The sequence below is a fragment of the Umbelopsis ramanniana genome (genome assembly GCF_025399195.1).
Source record: "Umbelopsis ramanniana AG unplaced genomic scaffold K450scaffold_62, whole genome shotgun sequence".
Lineage (NCBI taxonomy): Eukaryota > Fungi > Mucoromycota > Umbelopsidomycetes > Umbelopsidales > Umbelopsidaceae > Umbelopsis > Umbelopsis ramanniana.
Genome location: NW_026252148.1, coordinates 23,244 through 42,416, shown reverse-complemented (window position 1 = coordinate 42,416; position 19,173 = coordinate 23,244). Strand labels below are relative to the sequence as shown.

At 43.0% G+C, this 19,173-nt stretch overlaps 10 protein-coding genes across 10 annotated transcripts; 5 read left to right on the top strand and 5 right to left on the bottom strand.

The window, feature by feature from the left end:
• Positions 1-53: 53 nt before the first annotated feature.
• Positions 54-2,470, top strand: K450DRAFT_256241 (uncharacterized protein). Its single transcript, XM_051591473.1, has 3 exons — positions 54-270; positions 339-544; positions 633-2,470. Exons 1-3 carry the CDS (start codon positions 138-140, stop codon positions 2,115-2,117), a joined length of 1,824 nt encoding a protein of 607 aa, XP_051441570.1. The 5' UTR covers positions 54-137; the 3' UTR covers positions 2,118-2,470.
• A 1-nt stretch (position 2,471) lies between these two features.
• Positions 2,472-3,629, bottom strand: K450DRAFT_256238 (uncharacterized protein). The gene is made up of 2 exons (XM_051591472.1): positions 3,061-3,629; positions 2,472-3,001 (listed from the first exon to the last, which is right to left on the bottom strand). The coding sequence occupies exons 1-2, from the start codon at positions 3,377-3,379 to the stop codon at positions 2,655-2,657; spliced, it is 666 nt and encodes a 221-aa protein (XP_051441569.1). The 5' UTR covers positions 3,380-3,629; the 3' UTR covers positions 2,472-2,654.
• K450DRAFT_256237 (uncharacterized protein) lies at positions 3,576-4,458 on the bottom strand. Its single transcript, XM_051591471.1, has 3 exons — positions 4,032-4,458; positions 3,892-3,969; positions 3,576-3,823 (listed from the first exon to the last, which is right to left on the bottom strand). Exons 1-3 carry the CDS (start codon positions 4,334-4,336, stop codon positions 3,772-3,774), a joined length of 435 nt encoding a protein of 144 aa, XP_051441568.1. The 5' UTR covers positions 4,337-4,458; the 3' UTR covers positions 3,576-3,771.
• K450DRAFT_256235 (uncharacterized protein) lies at positions 4,034-5,066 on the top strand. The gene is made up of 2 exons (XM_051591470.1): positions 4,034-4,549; positions 4,623-5,066. The coding sequence occupies exons 1-2, from the start codon at positions 4,507-4,509 to the stop codon at positions 4,901-4,903; spliced, it is 324 nt and encodes a 107-aa protein (XP_051441567.1). The 5' UTR covers positions 4,034-4,506; the 3' UTR covers positions 4,904-5,066.
• Positions 5,067-5,356: 290 nt separating this feature from the next.
• Positions 5,357-7,083, bottom strand: K450DRAFT_274587 (uncharacterized protein; the record flags this gene model as incomplete). Its single annotated transcript, XM_051593127.1, has 7 exons — positions 5,357-5,902; positions 5,981-6,065; positions 6,134-6,375; positions 6,440-6,562; positions 6,665-6,765; positions 6,848-6,933; positions 7,001-7,083. The coding sequence occupies 7 exons, from the start codon at positions 7,081-7,083 to the stop codon at positions 5,357-5,359; spliced, it is 1,266 nt and encodes a 421-aa protein (XP_051441566.1).
• Positions 7,012-8,036, bottom strand: K450DRAFT_256226 (uncharacterized protein). Its single transcript, XM_051591469.1, has 3 exons — positions 7,861-8,036; positions 7,558-7,784; positions 7,012-7,477 (listed from the first exon to the last, which is right to left on the bottom strand). Exons 1-3 carry the CDS (start codon positions 8,001-8,003, stop codon positions 7,236-7,238), a joined length of 612 nt encoding a protein of 203 aa, XP_051441565.1. The 5' UTR covers positions 8,004-8,036; the 3' UTR covers positions 7,012-7,235.
• A 998-nt stretch (positions 8,037-9,034) lies between these two features.
• Positions 9,035-10,417, top strand: K450DRAFT_256223 (uncharacterized protein). Its single transcript, XM_051591468.1, has 3 exons — positions 9,035-9,344; positions 9,427-9,909; positions 9,966-10,417. The coding sequence occupies exons 1-3, from the start codon at positions 9,187-9,189 to the stop codon at positions 10,141-10,143; spliced, it is 819 nt and encodes a 272-aa protein (XP_051441564.1). The 5' UTR covers positions 9,035-9,186; the 3' UTR covers positions 10,144-10,417.
• A 1-nt stretch (position 10,418) lies between these two features.
• K450DRAFT_256216 (uncharacterized protein) lies at positions 10,419-11,125 on the bottom strand. The gene has a single exon (XM_051591467.1). The coding sequence runs from the start codon at positions 10,966-10,968 to the stop codon at positions 10,597-10,599; it is 372 nt and encodes a 123-aa protein (XP_051441563.1). The 5' UTR covers positions 10,969-11,125; the 3' UTR covers positions 10,419-10,596.
• A 441-nt stretch (positions 11,126-11,566) lies between these two features.
• K450DRAFT_256200 (uncharacterized protein) lies at positions 11,567-16,156 on the top strand. Its single transcript, XM_051591466.1, has 16 exons — positions 11,567-11,822; positions 11,903-11,949; positions 12,018-12,176; positions 12,248-12,347; positions 12,427-12,579; positions 12,644-13,021; positions 13,089-13,147; positions 13,217-13,411; positions 13,484-13,588; positions 13,659-14,198; positions 14,269-14,380; positions 14,456-14,598; positions 14,685-14,867; positions 14,930-15,073; positions 15,150-15,580; positions 15,700-16,156. The coding sequence occupies exons 1-16, from the start codon at positions 11,735-11,737 to the stop codon at positions 15,908-15,910; spliced, it is 3,048 nt and encodes a 1,015-aa protein (XP_051441562.1). The 5' UTR covers positions 11,567-11,734; the 3' UTR covers positions 15,911-16,156.
• On the top strand, positions 16,157-18,504 carry K450DRAFT_256190 (uncharacterized protein). The gene is made up of 5 exons (XM_051591465.1): positions 16,157-16,997; positions 17,084-17,774; positions 17,880-17,998; positions 18,071-18,171; positions 18,262-18,504. Exons 1-5 carry the CDS (start codon positions 16,403-16,405, stop codon positions 18,370-18,372), a joined length of 1,617 nt encoding a protein of 538 aa, XP_051441561.1. The 5' UTR covers positions 16,157-16,402; the 3' UTR covers positions 18,373-18,504.
• Positions 18,505-19,173: the final 669 nt, after the last annotated feature.

Genomic DNA, 19,173 nt, shown 5'->3' with positions numbered 1-19,173 from the left:
CTTGATCAACCGTTAATATATAAGACCCTGTTGCTTGTTGAGAGAGACAACGTCTATCATTCAAACCAATCTCCCTCTATCTTTTCTCCCCAAAAAAACCACATAAAAATAAAAACACTGCACAACTTCTTTTCATAATGTCACCCACTGTTTCTCTATCAACTGGTTCTCCCATCCATTCAAAAATGAACGCTGTAAACACTGCTCCCAATGCTGAGCAGCAAGTGGTTTCTGCGGATCTGGCATCCAAGAGTCATTACCATAATGAAGGTAGATATACGTCGTCCTGACCTTGTCATTTTGGAGCATCCATTTTCTAAAAATATATCCTGTTTTAGGTACTGCTATGCATACCACCACTCGCAAGGCTCTCGGCGTCCATGGCCTTTCACCATCCCGCATTGAGAGCTTGGAAATCCAAAAGCGAAGAGCTATGTCCCAACTTCGATCCAAGCACACTATGCTCGAGAAGTACATATTCATGGCTCAAATGCGAAATACCAACATCCGTCTCTTTTACAAGATTGTTTGTGATGAACTAGAGGTATGTGTTTTGTTTTTCCTACCCCAATTGATGATCTTCCGAAACCGATCTTTATAAGTCTAACCTTCCGGTCTTCTTACCCCAACAGGAGTTGGCTCCAGTTATCTACACCCCTACTGTTGGCCATGCTTGTGTTGAATGGTCCAATATTTATCCTTTCCTTGCCCCACCTGGTACACCCGATGGTCTCTACCTGACACAAGCCGATCTGCCAAACATTAAGGAAGTCATCCGAAATTACCGTCCCTTCCCTGCCGACCCCAATCCGTTCTCCCCACAGATTGCTGTTATCTCGGATGGCTCCCGTATTTTGGGTCTCGGTGATCTTGGTGTGAACGGTATGGGTATTCCTATTGGCAAGCTTCAGCTCTATGTCGCTGGTGCCGGTATTGACCCTAGACGCACCTTGCCCATCATGCTTGACTTGGGAACCAACAACGAAAAGTTCATTAATGACGACTTCTACCTGGGTGTCCGCAGCAAGCGTCCTGAAGACGATACTTTCTACAAGGCTGTTGATCAAGTTCTTTCCGCTCTCTATAGCGAATTCCCAGAATTGCTTGTTCAATTTGAGGATTGGTCTTCCGAACATGCCTTTGGCTTGCTTGAGAAATACCAGTACAACACCTTCTGCTTCAACGACGATATCCAAGGTACTGGTGCTGTCATTCTCTCTGGTTTAATGAACGCATACAAAATTGTTGCCCGCGAGGACAATGTCCAGGCCAAGGATCAGCGCATTGTCTTCTTTGGTGCTGGTTCTGCTGGTATTGGTGTTGCAAAGCAAATCAAGGACTATTTCGTGATTGAACATGGTTTCACTGAGGAAGAGGCTCGCAAGGTGTTCTATATTGTTGATTCCAAGGGTCTGATTACCAATGATCGTGGTGACAGATTGGCTGAGCACAAGAAGTACTTTAGCCGTGATGACAACAATGGCCAACAATTCAAGGATTTGCTTGAAATCATCAACTATGTCAAGCCTACTACCCTTATTGGTCTTTCATCTCAACCCCAAACTTTCACTGAACCCATCTTGCGCCGCATGGCTGAGCTTAACAAGCAACCCATTGTTTTCCCCTTGTCCAACCCCAGCACTCAAGCAGAATGTACCTTTGCTCAAGCCATGGAATTCACCGAGAACCGTGTGCTCTTTGCGTCCGGAACTGCTTTCCCTGTCTATACCGTTCCGCAAACAGGTGAAGTCAAGATCCCTGGCCAGGGTAACAACTTTTATATCTTCCCTGGTCTTGGTCTTGGTGCCTCCGTTGCCAAGCCTGCTCACATCACCGACAACATGGTTTACCAATCTGCTGCCGCTCTTGCTGAATGCTTGACCGATGAGGAGAAGGCTCAACGTCGTCTGTATCCTGACTTGAAGCGCATCAGACAAATCAGTGCCGAAGTTGCTGCTGCTGTCTGCATTGATGCTGTCAAGGAAGGTCTTGCTCGTAACAAGGACATTGAATTGGTTGTACAAGACCGACAAAAGCTTATTGAATATGTCATGGAACGCATGTGGACTCCTGAATCCGATGGCTATGGTGCTGAGAAGAGCATCAGCAAAATCTAAATCGTCCCACGTGTGCGTGCGAAGCTTCAACAACGTAAATCTGCATTGCATCTCTATGGCAACTCTATTCAGTTCCGTTCCCCATACCGTAACCCTACAAATTCATAGGCTGTTGCGCTTGTAAAAAAAAATTCAAACAGATAACAAACCCAACATTTCCCCCCAATCTATCACCTCTGTTTTTGCTTGTATCATTTCGTTACCACCAATTAAATATCAAACTTTCAAACATGGCCTACTTGCCATCTACCTACCTCATGCTTATGAAACAACACAAATGGAAATAATTTCGGCAGTGCTCCACTAATTTCAATAGTGCAAAAGGGGCTTCAGTACACGTTCCCAAGGGGATCACAAAGAGAAATTTGAATTCACAAAGAGACCAATCTTATTACAAATAAAGAAAAAAAAAGAAGCTGTCTAAGTCTTTGGGAGGACTTGAAAAAAGAACCATATCCACCCAAGGAAGTGAGTGATATACACAGTAAGGCTGCTATTTACAAATGGAGGGAGTCTACAAGGAAGATGACAAGTCTATCACTTTCCTATGCGTTTTCTAAGAGCACGGGTTCTCTTCATGAGCTTCTTGTGCTTATGCTTGTTCATCTTGAGTTTACGCTTCCTCAAAACACTAGTGGCATGCATGGCCTCGTCTTCTTTCTTCATCTTCTCCTGAATCATATTGAGATAATCTACAATTTGATCTGCTCCAGGCATAACATGCGTTTCAAGTTGATGCGTAGGAGTAACGAGGTCATTGGCAAACGACGAAGGTTTGGAGGGGTTGAGCGTAACGGTGAAAGTAGTGTCGTCATCTTCAACGCTTGTCTCTGGACTTCCAAACGGCCGCATATTCATCATAAACCGAGAGAGGTCTTCTACATCTATATAGGATTAAGTCATTTCGCTAAAAGAGAACGGTGATCTCGAGCTTTCTCCTTACCTTCGACGTCATTCTCACCAGGAGGGTATGATTGATGACCAAAGTAAGGGACATCTTCGTTAGCAAGTCCCAAAAGAGGTCGATGGAGAGCGAAGAAGGCTGTGTGAGCTAATTCCTGCTCAGGTATGTTGATTACGGGTACAAAAGGCAAACGAACTGCTGGAGCTTGTCGCTTCGTTTCGGTTTTATTGCTGTCTGGATTGCTGCCGTCATTGTGTTCTGAAGAGTAAGGCCGAACAGTCGTACTGATAGCCTTTAAACAGGTAGATCGTGTACGAAATGCTACGGATAATGGTCGAGAGAGTCGTGATGTGAGCATAGGATCAGAAAGATAACGAAAGCAAGTAATGAGCTTGAGTTAACGCTAGGGCCGGTATTATTAGCACGATGACAAAAATTGAGCCTGACGGTCACGAGGCGAGCGGGCATTCGACAAAGCGGGCTTGAAATTGGATGAATCACTCATCCTCATGCTGGAGAAGCTTGCGTACACAATTGAGTTGCTCAACTTCATCCAATTCATTCAAGATTATTACTGAAGCATTGATTCATCATCTCCATTAATTTGTTCTTATGGTTATAGAAATGTACAGGAGCCGGGTGTGTGGTGATAATGTAGCGAAGCGATGGTATATGATAATGTAAGGTATGTGCTGTGATTATTGTTTATATCCTACAAATAAGATTCTCAAAGGGCGAACCGAGCTGCTCTCACGTCTTATGCCGGTTTTGAGAAAGTATAACCTTGCGCATCATATCATTCCTATTGACTATGTCAGAAACACCGTGTACCAATATCCTCATACCCTAGTAAGAAGCAGCGTAACCCACCTTTCTCTAAAGTTGAAAATTGCCTCTCGTACCGATTCCATATCCATCAGTGGGGTTTTACTCGTTAGTCGAGGCTCCCTGTAACACTATTGATAAGCTATACATGTTGTGCACCAGTTCTGTACGAAACGTTCACTTACACATGAGCTGATATGCCTTCTATCGTCAGATTTACCAACTCTGCATCATCGCTTGACCCAGAAAAGCCTCCAGCTTCTGTAATGTTGCTTGTATCCAACCTACAGTTTGTGATTTGAAACGACGGATCTAAGCTATCAGCCTTTTCAACCTCCGTAGCCGCTTCATTTAAATCCACGATAATACAAGACGATTTCGGTATGTCCTCAGGTATACTCTCGCCTTCAAACACGTAATGCACAACGGGATGTTTATATGTATTACGGGCCTGGTCGTGTATAACAACAAATTGCGGAATGGCGGTCATGAAGGTCTTGGGGCCAGGCAGGAGAGCAGAAGTGTCCAAACAGGGACAGAGATCCTTTCCACTCACTTTGCAGAGTGACTGCTTCTCAATTCAGATTGAGTGTGGGTGGATTCGAGATAAATTTTTTTTTTTTTTTTGTTCCAACACAACTAATACCCCTTTGAATCAAAATGGCTAAAGGTTTACGTTCAAAATCCAAGGGTCGCTTCAGAGGTATGTTAAGAATGAAATAATAAGCTCAACCTCGCCATGTTTCCTAGTACTCATTTCTGATTCCTCTTCGTAGCCATCCGACGTGAAAAGGTTTTCCAGTCAACTATTGATGAGCGCACAGAACGACTTGCCAAGTTGCAAGCCGATGCTGCCGACAAAGCCAAGGTCAGCAATGGTGGTGACGAGGATATGGATGCAGCTGCTGCTTTGGACGAGGAATTGAAGACTGATGAAGAACCCAAGAAGGTTTCCACCAGTGGACCCCGTAACAAGAAGCAAGCTCGCTATCTTGAGAAGAAGAAGATTGAGAAGAAGAAGAAAGCAAAGAAGGGTATGGCCATCTTTAGAAAATAGAATCCCCTCATAGTCATTTCCACTTTCTGTAAATATCACCAAACATCGTCTGCTATCACCGACGCAGTAATATTTTTTTGATCTTATTAAAACGGCTTGTCTGCATCCGGCACACTCAAATACAATCCATGGTCATGGCTAAAGTGAATTGCAGCGGTATGAACGCTGGCATAGGAGACGTACATACGCAATGCTCAATTAGAACCAAGCGTACATTTGTGAACCATTTGATCAGCCCAGGTGATGCTGCTATTCCTTCACTTTAACTAAACCTCTTGTCAACGTCCACAACAACAGAAGAAATCAAAAAATAACATACAAGGTGTCTAACCTGCAATGTAATTCAAACGCATAAAGAAGAAATGGCGATATAAGATTACCACTATGTACAAAATAGGTATTTGTCTAAAACGCTACATATAAATTGAGTCAAACAATTCTCTTTTCATGTGCTTATTTGTATTCTTCAGAAATAAGTTTAGCGATGGTCTGGAGTTGAATGTTGCTGGTTCCCTCGTAGATGGCACCGATCTTTGCATCTCGGTAGAACTTCTCAACACCAGTCTCGCGGGTGAAGCCAATGCCACCCATCCACTCAATAGCCTTTGATGCAGATCTTTCAGCAACTTGGGAAGAGTAAAGCTTGGCCATTGCAGCTTCCTTGATGAAGGACTTTCCTTCTTCCTTCAAGCGAGCAGCGTTGTAGGTCAAAAGACGAGCAGCCTCGATCTCAGTGGCAATTTGAGCGTATTGATGTTGCATAGCTTGGAAGTTACCAATGGGTTGGCCAAACTGCTTGCGTTGGAAGAGATAGGGCAAAGCGATATCATAGGCACCTTGAGCAAGACCAATCATCTGTGCGGCAATACCGATACGACCCTCGTTGAGAATCTCAATAGCGTATTTATAACCCTTGCCTACTTCACCAAGGACATTCTCCTTGGGAACCTTGATGTCATCAAAGTTGAGAACGCAAGTAGAGGAAGCACGAATACCGAGCTGTGGAGATAGAGAATTAGCATGAGACACGTTTAAGAATTAGGGTATCATCCTAAGGGTTATTATAAAGATACCAACCTTAGACTCCTTCTTGGCAATTTCGACACCCCATTCCTTCTCGACAACGAAGCAGGTAATACCCTTGTAACCCTTGGAAGGATCACTGCAATGGAATATTAGCATTAAATTATTATTTTTTATCAGATGGTTAAAACATGTTGAGATACTTACACATTGGCAAAGACCAAGAAGATATCAGCTTCCTTGGAGTTGGTTATCCACATCTTGGATCCATTCAAGACATAATGGTCACCCTTGTCTTCAGCCTTGGTTTGCAAGCCAAAAGCATCACTTCCGGAACCAGACTCGGAAAGACAGAAGCATCCAACCTTGTTGGTTGCCAACTGAGGAAGGTATCTTTGCTTGATATCCTCGCTGGCATACTTGCGGAAAAGGGTTCCAACTAGAGTGTTCTATATGGACGACATCAGTCTTGGTGCCTTGCAGATGAACATAGGTATAATATGGAAAACATACCTGGACGTCACAGACAACGCTAACGGAAGGATCAACCTTGGCCAACTCCTCAATGGTGATGATGGCAGAGGTGAAGGAGCAGTTGGAACCGTCGTACTCAGCTTCAGTTTCCACGCCCATAAGCTGAGAATAAAAATTACGGGGAAAACGGGATCAATAAGCTGAAATGTGTAGCCGGAACTACAACCGTGCAAACTCTATGTGTAAATAAGAAAAATGACTTACACCCTGCTCGAACAAACCCTTCAAAACAACTTCATCCAAATGCTCGTTCTCGTCCATCTCGAGAACCTTGGGCTTAACAACGTCTTGAGCGAAACGTGAGACTGATCGAAGAGAGAAAAAATTGCACGGTTACTGAGACTGAATCTTAGGACATGTGGGGAAGTGTATGAATTGTGTACTTACCAGCATCCTTAAGCATGAGTTCTTCTTCGGTGAAGTGGTGAAGAGAAGTAGGTGCATTACGGGCAACAATGGAGCTCGAGAATGCTCTGAATTATGAAAGTTATGTGAGAAAGGTGAAGACATGAAGGGAATACTACAACACACATCGCGTACCTAGCAGCATTGAGCGAGAAGGATGAGCGAACAGCAGAAGTGGAAACACGGGAGAGCAATGCGCGAGAAGCAGCTAGTGACATCATGACAGGCGAGAGAGATATTGAGCAACAAAGAAACAACAACGGTAACTGACAGTTCCCCCCACACCTTTTATAATGGCACCCATTTGGAATTTTTATTTTGACTCAGAATCACATGCAATTGTTCTCAGACATTGAAATTTAACCAGCCTTTATTCTTCTTCCATAGCGTCTTCAAACGCACCATCATCATTCTCGTGCGTCTGCTTTCCATTTACTGGAGGTTGAAATACTGTAGCCAAATGATCTAAAGCTGCTCGTTGAACCTCATTGAGTTCGGCTTCATCGCTTGGGTTAGCATACCATTCCTCTTCCTCTTCAAATTCCTCTCCGTCAGCATCAGCATCAGGATGCAAGACTGCACACTGAGACATGGCATTGTATATCGCCTCCACTACATGAAATTAGAATCAGTCAGTATCTCCATCCGGTTTATATCGCTACCAATACAGATTTCGTATTTTCAGTTCTTACATGAATCACCATTGGCTGGAATAAAATACAACTCGGCCATTATATCTTCGTCCTCTTCATCGTCGTTGTTTCCATTCTCCGCGACCTGTGCAGGGAAGTGGATGCCCTCGCCTAGCTGACAATATATGGCTTCGCGGTCAGCTTGACGCATTATTGCATGTATGATAATATCAGGATACCACAGCGCCACTCCGGTGTTATGTGACTCGGACCAAAAGTACACCTGACTATTAGGAAGTAATAGAGCTGATCAGCAAGAGCAGAGGTAAGGCGTGGTGATCAACGTGAATAGACCTGATTTACCTCTCTGTAATATTCAAATCGCCCTTCATGTTTTCTGTTATACCCCTGAGTGGAGGTAAAACTTCCAGTTCTACTCCACTCTCACTGTGTCGAACTACCTCGTTGGAAAGATCAGGCTGAGCAGTTAAGATTGTGACAGGCATGGCGTGGATCTTGCAAACTGATTTAGAGAAACTGTCTTTGCCGCAGAATGCCCAAAAACGAAGCGCAAACGACAAAATGACAGTCACAAAGCTTGATTGAAAGTCTTCGTGTTTACAATAAGCTTCATGATGACTTTCATGTCCTTGTTCATAACCGGAAGCTACTAGTAAACGGAGCCTCGCATAATTTAAACGTCAAGCCCTGTAGCTTATCAAAATTTCATTCAATCTTCATACTTATTTTTTAATAGGGAGCAATGGAAGGCGTGACCTTGAGAAAATACAGCATCTAGGAGAAAAGTATCGTAGACTTGCGCGGCTTGCTTCCATGTAACGGCTAAATTGATATTCTGATATATCTAAAAGTTTGTGCGATAATTTTTACTTGTGAGGGCTCGTCCCTGCAAGATACTGAAAATACATGACAGCAATATTGTTTATCAATGCAATCAGCTATTGTAAGGATTATGGCCACCAAAACTGTAAACGAAAGGTATGGAAAGTCAAGCTCAACACCGGAAACGAATTGTACTTCACAGTAGCAGCATCTTGAGTAATTGATAAATTCCGATTACCCCCTGGAGAACCAATGCTTCCTTTCTAGGATTACATGAATTGAAAAAACGTGCCTCCTGAGCATACAAAGTCCCCTTCCATATCTTACATTTATTCGCAATCATTTCTATGCAATATCATTATTACTATGTTTCGCCCAAATCACTCTACGAGGTCACCAATACGATTCAGTGAACACTACAATTACATACCATCATACATACGGAGAAACAGAATATCAACATGTCTATTATTCACTGTTATCATTGGTTTCGTCTACCTTATCATTTTCGGTCTGGTGGATGGTGAAAGCTCTACGGTAGAAGATGAAGAGCTTTTTTCAGAAGATATATATCGCCATGCTATGATTGACTTCGTACAAGACGAGCGAGTGAAGGCACACTTAGATGTACCAGAATTACATGCTGACATTCGAATTGACTGGACGGCTGTCAACAACACTCTCCCAGTGAAAGCGGCTCTGGTAGCAGTGGTTCGCAATGCAGATTTGTACACTATCCGTTCTACCATCCGAACTATAGAAGATCGTTGGAATCATCAATACAATTATCCATGGGTTTTCCTCAGTGATCAACCACTAAGTCAAGAGTTCAAGCACTATACCCAAATGCTATCGGGAGCACCCATGTACTATGGGCTGATAGATCAGAGGGAATGGTCGTACCCGCATTGGATCGACACACGTTTTGCAGAAATGGAGATGGGCCGATATGCAGAGATGGGTCTATTCCGCGGTGGCAGTCTTGACTTTCGATTGAAGAGCAGGCAAGTGAATATGAAAGACGGTGACAAATTGATAGTTTTTTTTTTTTTTTTTTTCAAAACTTACGCATATATCAATACATAGATTCCACACTGGCTTCATTCAATACCATTCTCTTCTTAGAGACCTAGAGTTTTACTGGCGTGTCGAACCAGAATCAAAATATTTGTGTGATATCAATTTTGATCCATTTTTATTCATGAAGGAGAACAACAAAAAGTTCGGTAAGTACAGCCATCACTGTCACTATCAACACTCAGAGCTAGTGCCTTATATTTCTTTATGTCCATATTTCAATACAGCATTCGTCATAAATGATGGAGAGCGAATGGAGAATATTCCATCACTTTGGGAAGCTACACGTAATTTCATCATGTCGCATTGGTCGTTTATTGTACCATGGGACAATAGCATACAGCCCTTGATTACGAACAAAGGATGGCAGTATTTCAATGGTTGTCTTTTCTGGAACAATTTTGCAATATATTCTCTGGATTATTTGCGGTCGCCTAGCTATCGAACATTTTTTGAATACCTTGACAAAAAGGGCGGCTTCTTTTACGAGAGGTAAAATTTTTGTTCATAGGATATGTCCCGACCGTATAACTAACAAATTTGCGTAGATGGAGCGATGTCACTGTCCAAACAATAATGGCCAGCTTGTTTTTAAAACGAGACGAACTGCATTTTTTCAACGAGATTGGATTTGAATATTGGCAAGCAACACATTGTCCCCTTCAACCTGAGTATAGACAGCAATGCGTCTGTTCACCCGAGCAAACAACAGGTAAACAACTCTAAAGCTGCTGAATGATAAGCGCTCACAAAGCTAACTCTGTAGTCATCGCTAGATGCCCACTCTTGCACCCGATTCTTTCTATCTTTGACAAACTCCTCAGTGAAGCAAGACGTGAAAGACCTTTACCTAAGACGTAAGCAAAGAGAAAAGGAAGAACAAGATCTGAAGCGACTTCTTGAACAAGAAACAAAGGGAGGAAGTCATTAGTGAGCAAACCACTGTACCTGAACTTGACTTGGAACAAAAAAAATTTTGGGACCAGCGGCAATTTAAATAAAAACAATGTTAGACATCGAGGTTCATTCTGCAGACATTGTGATTTGAGAGAACAAAACCTCTCTGGGGCTCGTTGTCATCTCGCCCTTACGGTTTATGAAACATTTATTTTTCAGAAATTGCAAGTTAGAAACATGCTCTAGAGAGGTTTATCAAGTGCGAAGGTTAGAGTAAATAATTTACTCGTCATCCTCCTCCTCCTCTTCTTCACCCTGGTTGATGTTGAAGTACTTGAGCTCGAAGGTTTGCTTGTCAGTGGCGATGACACGGAGCCAGTCACGGAGCTGGTGCTTCTTCAAGAAACGCTTGGTAAGGTACTTGAGGTAACGCTTGGAGAAAGGAATGTTGGCAGTGACGGTGATCTTGGAATCAGCACCACGGACAATCTTGACGGCATCACCAAGGTTGTTGGTGCGGCCCTCGACCTTGATGCGATCGTGAAGGTACTTCTCGAAAGCAGCGGCATCGAAGATCTTGTCGTTGGCGGGACCAGAGCAGTCAATGACGAACTTCTGGTTCTTCTTGGCGGCAGCAGACTTGGTGGGGGCCATCACTACAGATATAGAGGGGAAAAGAGGAAGTTTCACAAATTTGCAAAGAACCCAAACATAAAAAAAAATTATTTTGTGACGGCTAAAGTGCGGGCACCGTAACTCCAAGTCTGTTAAAAAAAAAAAGCAAATTAGTTCAGGAAAGGGGACACCTGCTGTGCTCGCTTGTTGATGAGTTTTCGAGTAGGGATAGCTAAAATACGAAGCTGAAATTATTTAATTATTATGAGCAGATATCAATAAATTGTAGCTGAAAAGAGCTACATTGTAGCAGTGTACGCTTTAGTTATGATGTTTACAGCCATCATTTCATTGTCTTATTCAATCGCATTCGTTGTATGAGCAAATCAAGCAGCTCCAGCACATTCGACAATCGATAGAACTATTTTATCTCTATTAACTTTTCTATCTACTTTAAACTTGAATAACCTAGACATAGTATTCAAACTGCAAGCAATCATTCTCGCCTCTACACAACGTCAATGAAATTACCCGAAAATTATACTGATAGCCATAGACACCGTTGAGAATTTCCGTCATTTTCCTACTTATGTTGAGTTGTAGCTTTTCTTCATAGCTTGAGTATTCATTGCATAACTCTTGCCGCCCTTCTGTGATCTGGATTTTTTAATCAAGGTCAAATTCGGGACCCTGACAGCACAGAATGACGGAAGGAAAAGTATCCCGACTGAACTCCAAATTTTCGTCCTGACTCAAACTTTTCAAGCGGTGACACGGGAAGCCTGACACTAACGAGCACTCCAAAATGCTCTCACAATGCAACATTGCCGCTCGAAGGGCAAGCTGCATAGCCCAGTCTCGCCAATCCTTTAGAAGATCTTATGCCAAAGCAGGTACGTTTAACACCAAAACAAAATCAGCTCCATGTTTTATATTACTTTGTACTTACCGAAAGACCATGACAACTACAAAGCCATTTTGAAACCTGGCGATCAACTTAAAGGCTACAAAGTGACAGAGGTAAGTGCTTCCACTGAAAGCTGTCATTGCCGTCACTGTTTCTCATGCTGTGCTTCATCCTGAAATAGACCCGCACCGTCCCAGAACTGCAGTTAACAGCTATACAGCTTCAGCACGAAAAGACCGGCGCAAAACACCTTCATGTAGACAGAGACGACTCGAATAATGTTTTCGCCGTTGGTTTTTCAACGCCTGTATCCGATAGCACCGGTGTTCCTCACATCTTGGTACATATATTGATGAAACATATAATTGCATGTACAATCCACCAATCTAATGCTTTATATCATTTTTCTAGGAACATACAACATTGTGTGGAAGTCAAAAGTACCCAGTTCGAGATCCTTTTTTCAAAATGCTCAACCGGAGCCTTGCTACGTTCATGAATGCCTTTACTGGTATGGCCTTTTTTCCTTGACGACACTGCAAATTTTTGTTTTATTGAACCTAATTCCCTCCGCTGTCATTGCGCATTAGCCTCAGACTACACAATATATCCATTTGCATCCGCAAATGAAGTCGACTTCAATAATTTGAGAAGTGTGTATATGGATGCAGCCTTCTTCCCGCATCTTCGTAAATTGGACTTTAAACAGGAAGGCTGGCGCTTGGAGCATGAAAATCCTACGGGTGAGCTAACAATGTACCATTTGTAATATCGCATGAGAACAGGTAGAACTGACTCGTTCTGTAGACAACACGTCACCAATTGTGTTCAAGGGAGTGGTTTATAATGAGATGAAAGGACAAATGTCGGATTCTAGTTACTTATTTTATCAGAGAGCGCAACAAGAAATGTTTCCGGGAACAACATATGAGAACGTCAGTGGTGGAGATCCCAAGAACATCACTGATTTAACACATGAAGGACTGGTTCAATTCCAAAAGACCTTTTATCATCCTTCGAATTCCCACTTCTATACCTACGGAAACTTGCCGCTAGAGCAACATTTGGAAGCCATCGATGCGCAGATCAGAAACTTCGACCCAATCAACGTTCCCAACGTTAACAAACTCGTCACACCATGGGATGGCCCAAGAGAGATTGTTTTACCGTGCGCAGCTGATCCTTGTAAGTACTGTTGAAGAGAACCAGGTCGCGTATATCACAATATTTATTCACCTCCTGGTACATTTAGTTGGAAATAGTGAAAAGCAGACCAAGCTCTCGCTCTCCTACCTGACCAATAATTCAACAGTAAGGAAATACATATATGCATGTTCATCAATCCATTGTATTTATGCAAATTTCCTTTCCCAACCATAGGACGTCTTTGAGACATTTGCAATGCGCCTCATGTCATACTTGATGTTGGACGGCCATGCTTCACCAATGTACAAAGCCTTGATCGAAAGCGGGCTCGGCGCAGAATTCTCGGCCAACACAGGTTACGATTCTTCCACTATGCAAAGCTGCTTTTCGGTTGGGCTTCAAGGAATTAAGTCGAGCGATATTGATACGGTATTTGACATTTAACACGAGTGAGAGGCAATGGTAAGAAGAATAGAAGTATTGACACCGGCCCAAATCCAGATCAAAAGCACAATCCAAGAAGTTTTTGAAAAGGCACACCAAGAAGGCTTTGATCACAATAGAGTTGAGGCTGCTTTGCACCAAATGGAGCTTAGTCGCAAGCATGTAAGTAACCGGAACCTGAACGGTTTACTTGACACCATGACCGCTAAAACTATTTCGCACTGATCGGTAGAAAACGGCGGATTTCGGATTGAGTATTATGCACGGCGTGTCCTCGGGATGGTTCAATGGCACAAACCCGGCCGATCTCTTGGAAATCAATACCTACATTGATCGTCTTAGAAAGGAATTGGCACAAGGAGGGTTCTTTGAGTCAAGAATTGAGAAATACCTGCTCAACAACCAGCACAAATTGACTTTTGTTATGGAGCCTTCGACAACTTTTGCAGCTGAATTGTCCAAAGAAGAGCAGGAGAGGCTGGAATCAAAGGTTTCAGCATTGACTGAGAGTGATAAGAAGGAAATCGAAGAGCGTGGATTGGAGCTGCTTGCCAACCAGGACAAAACTGAGGACTTGTCCTGCCTGCCTACGCTGACTTTGAATGATATCCCACTCAAAGGAAAGCGCACCCCTCTTGAACACACAGCAGTTGGGGACACACCGGTCCAATGGCGTACAGCAGCGACGAATGGTATCACTTACTTTAGAGCCATCAGCACTTCGACTGGAATCCCCCCTGAACTTCGAGTATACCTTCCCTTGTTTTGCGATGTAAGTCCCATTTTCAATACTGAAACACCGTGGGAAAATGAGACATTTAATTCTCCATGTCTTGTTGTAGGCACTGACATCGTTGGGCACAAAAACCAAAGACATGGCTATCATTGATGAAGAGATTCGCCTCTTCACTGGTGGTCTGAATGCCAGTACGTTAGTGTCCACCAGTCACTCCGGTATGTAGCATCCATGTGCTTTTTGAATTGATATTGCGTGATCATTTATATCCTATATACCATGTCTCCCATCAGACCTCGATCATATTGAGGAGGGCATTGCTTTGACTGGAAACTGTTTGGATCGTAATATCGACAAAATGTTTGATATTCTGGAGACTTTAGTGCACGAGACCAACTTTGATGATGCTCAAAAGCTTCGCACGTTGATTGCCATGGTATGTGCAAAAGAGACATTCTACCATCTTACTTTATATACCATATTACCCTTAATAACCGGATATCTTTTTTTTTCTTTGCGCAGAATGCAGCTTCCATGGTCAACCAGGTGGCGAGTTCAGGACATGCATATGCTCGCCGTTATGCAAGCTCGACTCTCACCCCTGCCATGAGCCACTCTGAAGTCTATGGCGGTATGACTCAAGTTGACTTTATGAACAAACTTGCCAGCACTGAAGACCTTTCGGATGTGATTTCCAAACTTAAGGTATGTACAATATGGACAGTGCTGTTTTTCAAGCTTATATTTATCATTAATCTACGGAGCAGTTGATCGGTAGTTTGGTGCTCAAGCAATCATCATTGCGAGTAGCTGTTACATGCGACGACGAGGTTGTAGGCAAAAATGAACAAGCATTGACAAAGTTCCTGTCAAGTCTCTCCAAGGACTCTGTGTCAGTACCCTCAGAGCCAGTAAGTTTCAAGTGCACGTGCCCAAACCCAAATTTACCTGACACACTCTGACCCACAATGACCCCTCATCCTCTAGAATGTCTTCGTCCCTCAATATGGTAAAACCTTCTTTCCGTTACCGTTCTCGGTCAACTTTTCAGCCAAAGTACTTCGCGGGGTTCCGTATACCCATCCCGATGGCGCCAAGCTTCAAGTCGTCTCATCCCTTATGACATCGCACTTCTTACACCGTGAGATCCGTGAGAAAAATGGTGCTTATGGCGGCGGTGCTCAATATGCTGGTCTTAACGGACTGTTCTCATTCTATTCGTACCGTGATCCTAAAACTTTGGAAACCATTGATACTTACTCCAAGGCGGTTGATTGGATTGCTAAACGGAAATTTACGGAGCAAGAGATGACTGAGGCCAAACTTTCCATTTTCCAAGGCGTAGATGCTCCCATCAGCGTATCTCAAGAAGGCCTTCTTCAATTTACCGACGGTATATCCGACGACATTCGTCAAAGGTAATTATAACGTTCCAGACATTCATACATTAGAAACCGTAGGGGGGGTGTAACAGCCCCGCTCGACATCAAATTTCACTTCCGCTTGTTGACTCATCCAAACACATTACAAATATCAGGCGTCGTGAGCAGCTATTGAATGTGACAGAAGAAGACGTTAAACACGCAGCACATCAGTACCTAGCTGTACCTAGCGAAACTAAGCAGTATTCTTTGGCTATTCTTGGAGAACAGACGGACAAGATCAGCAGCGAGCATGGTTGGAATATTCGCAGTTGGGGGGATGCACCTGTAACTCCGAGCACTCCTGCCGAAGAAGCCTCTAAATAGTCCATGCATTCTTGGATCAAGTAGTGCACAAGACATTTCAAGAGTCATCCGTCCGAGCGACTATCCCAAAAAAAAAATTCTGTTTTTAAAGAAATCATACGTTGTTCCATCTAGACATAAAATGCAAATTATCCCATAGGACCTAATCTTTCAGAGATATTCAAGGTAGCGAGTGAGAGTGATGGTGAACATTGATTCATTGTAATATACAGCGAATTCCCAATGATCGTGTCATTTCAGCTTACCAAGCCGTCCACCAGCGATGACAAGTGAGAATTGTCAGCCAATCAAATTTCAGGTGAGGGTTTGGCGCGTGATCAGTTCAAGCTGGAGTTTTACACTCTCTGGCCTTTGTTCATCTTCACATGCCGACTAGCGACAATTGCGGGGGATCACGGGCAGAGGGTGAAAGTTGATGAAGCCAATATAAAACGCATTACTTTTATAAAACACATCTGCCTTTGTTTCCTTCTCTCCGCATTTATCTCCATCATGTCTTCTTCACAGTTGCTCCAACAAGAGGAACGAGAGTTCCAACAACAAGTCGATCAGCTCAAGCAATGGTGGGCCTCTCCCCGTTTCCGTCTTGTCAAACGTCCTTATACCGCTGAAGCTATTGTTTCTAAGCGTGGTACCCTTCACATTGATTACCCTTCAAATGCTCAAGCCAAGAAGTTGTGGGCTTTGTTGCAAAACCACAAGAAGAATGGCACAGCTTCTCATACCTTTGGAGCCTTGGATCCTGTCCAGGTTACGCAAATGGCCCCTCATTTGGAGACCGTGTATGTCTCTGGTTGGCAATCCTCTTCCACCGCTTCTTCCTCTAATGAACCTGGTCCAGATTTGGCTGATTACCCTATGGACACTGTTCCTAACAAGGTTGAACACTTGTTCATGGCTCAATTGTTCCATGACCGCAAGCAACATGAGGCTCGTTTCGCCATGTCCAAGGAAGAGAGAGCAAAGACCCCCTACATTGATTATCTTCGTCCTATTGTCGCTGATGCAGACACTGGTCACGGTGGTATCACTGCTGTTATGAAGCTGACAAAGATGTTTGTCGAGCGCGGAGCTGCTGGTATTCACAGTAAGTTTTTTTTTTTTAATATGTGGCAAGTTTCCCCACACTCCATATGCGGAACTTTTGTCGCTGACTTACATTATTTTCATAAGTTGAGGATCAAGCTGCTGGAACCAAAAAGTGCGGTCACATGGCTGGCAAGGTCTTGGTACCTATCTCCGAACACATCAACCGTTTGATCGCTATCCGCGTGCAATATGATATCATGGGTGTTGATAACATCCTTGTCGCTCGCTCCGATGCCGAAGCTGCTACCTTGATTACTAGCAACATTGACTACCGTGATCATGCTTTCATCCTCGGTGCCACTAACACCTCCTTGCCACCTTTGGTTCAAGTTATGTATGAAGCTGAACAAGCTGGAAAGAGCGGTGATCAGCTGCAGGCAGTTGAAGATAAGTGGGTCGAGGATGCTAAGCTTTCTCGCTATGGTGACGCTGTCGCTGCTGCTCTCAAGCAGAAGGGTCAGGGTAACAAGGTCGATGACTTCTACAAGGCTATTGAGTTCAAGTCAAATCTGGAAGCCAGAGCTGTTGCAAAGAAATTCGGTGTTGAAATCACATGGGACTGGGATCTTCCTCGTGTCAGAGAAGGTTACTACCGTTACCAAGGTGGTACTGAATGCGCTACTCACCGTGCTGTCTGCTTTGCTCCCTATGCTGATATGCTTTGGATGGAAACCAAGAAGCCCATTCTTACACAAGCCAGACAATTCTCTCAAGGTGTCTTGTCCAAGTACCCCGATGTTTTGCTCTCTTACAACTTGTCTCCATCCTTCAACTGGTAAGCTTGTGGCATATTTCACATGTGTGGAAAAAAAAGGAAATGTTTCATTACGTTGTTACTAACACTGCCTTATTTTCATCAACTTTTTCTTTTGCCTCAAAGGGATGCTGCAGGTATGACGGATAATGATATGCGATCCTACATCAAGGAGTTGGGCAAGCTTGGCTTCGCCTGGCAATTCATCACTCTTGGTGGTCTCCACGCCAATGCTCTCGCAACAGGTAAATGTCACTATAGGCTTGACGAAGTGATACTGTTTATCAAATAACTCATCCATCTCAATCTTCTTTTAGCCACCTTCGCAAAGGGTTATGCTGAGCACGGTATGCTTGCCTACGTTGCAGGTGTTCAACGTAAGGAAAGAGAAGCTGGCGTTGATGTTCTTCAACATCAGGTATGTACACAGATAGACTTTTTCACGAAAAGAAAAGATAGAAAATTGCTGAATCTCTTTTACTAACTATGTCTTGCTTTGCTACAACAGAAATGGAGTGGTGCCAACTATGCTGATGAGCTTATCAAGATCGTCACTGGTGGTGTCGCATCTACCGCTGCTATGGGCAAGGGTGTCACTGAAGATCAGTTCAAACACTAAGTAAACAAATCCACGGAGGTTTATAGATTTTTATTTTCTTCAACGATGTGCCAATAGCTTATTTCGTATGTACAAAACAAATACACACTTTTTTTTCATGCATACCATGCAAACCAATTTTATATCTTGAAGTCTGAAGAGTTTGAGGATGGGATATTTATTTGTCTCCGCGAATAGTTTCCTTGAATCGCATGATTATTTGATATTTACACCGAGGCTTGAAGGTTTAAAAATTTTCGCTTTCCCTTTTATAATGGCATTTTTTCATCTATCACATTTACGCTGACTATATATTGATAACCTTTGGTCACATTTCATGAATCGAAGCGAATATTTTTTTACATAAAATAAATGGTATATACATCGATGGGTTTAATAGTAAGGCGGACTGGAGACAATTATCTCTAATCTAAGCTTTTACGATACCGAGTACCTGGTTAGAAGCACCGGCTGCACTCCTTATTCTCTTGTATTACGTATTCGAAAAGTAACTAATTCATGTAAACATAAGCATCATGGAGCAGAAAATAGAAACATAGGAGTATACACAGTTGTGCTCCTCCAAAGCCTGACCATATAGATTCTGTATTGTAGTAGTTAGAGGCGTCACTTAGTCTAGCTTTAAAATAATTTTTAGAACTTTTTTTTACTTGCGATATATCCTATAATACTAGCAGAAGATGACTTTCATTGAAAAGTCATGATGAAGAGATAAATCTCGACAGCAAGAGAGCCTCTATAATGAAGTGTCCGTCTAATAAGATACCGACATACCCTGAATGAAAAAAAAAAAAACCAGTA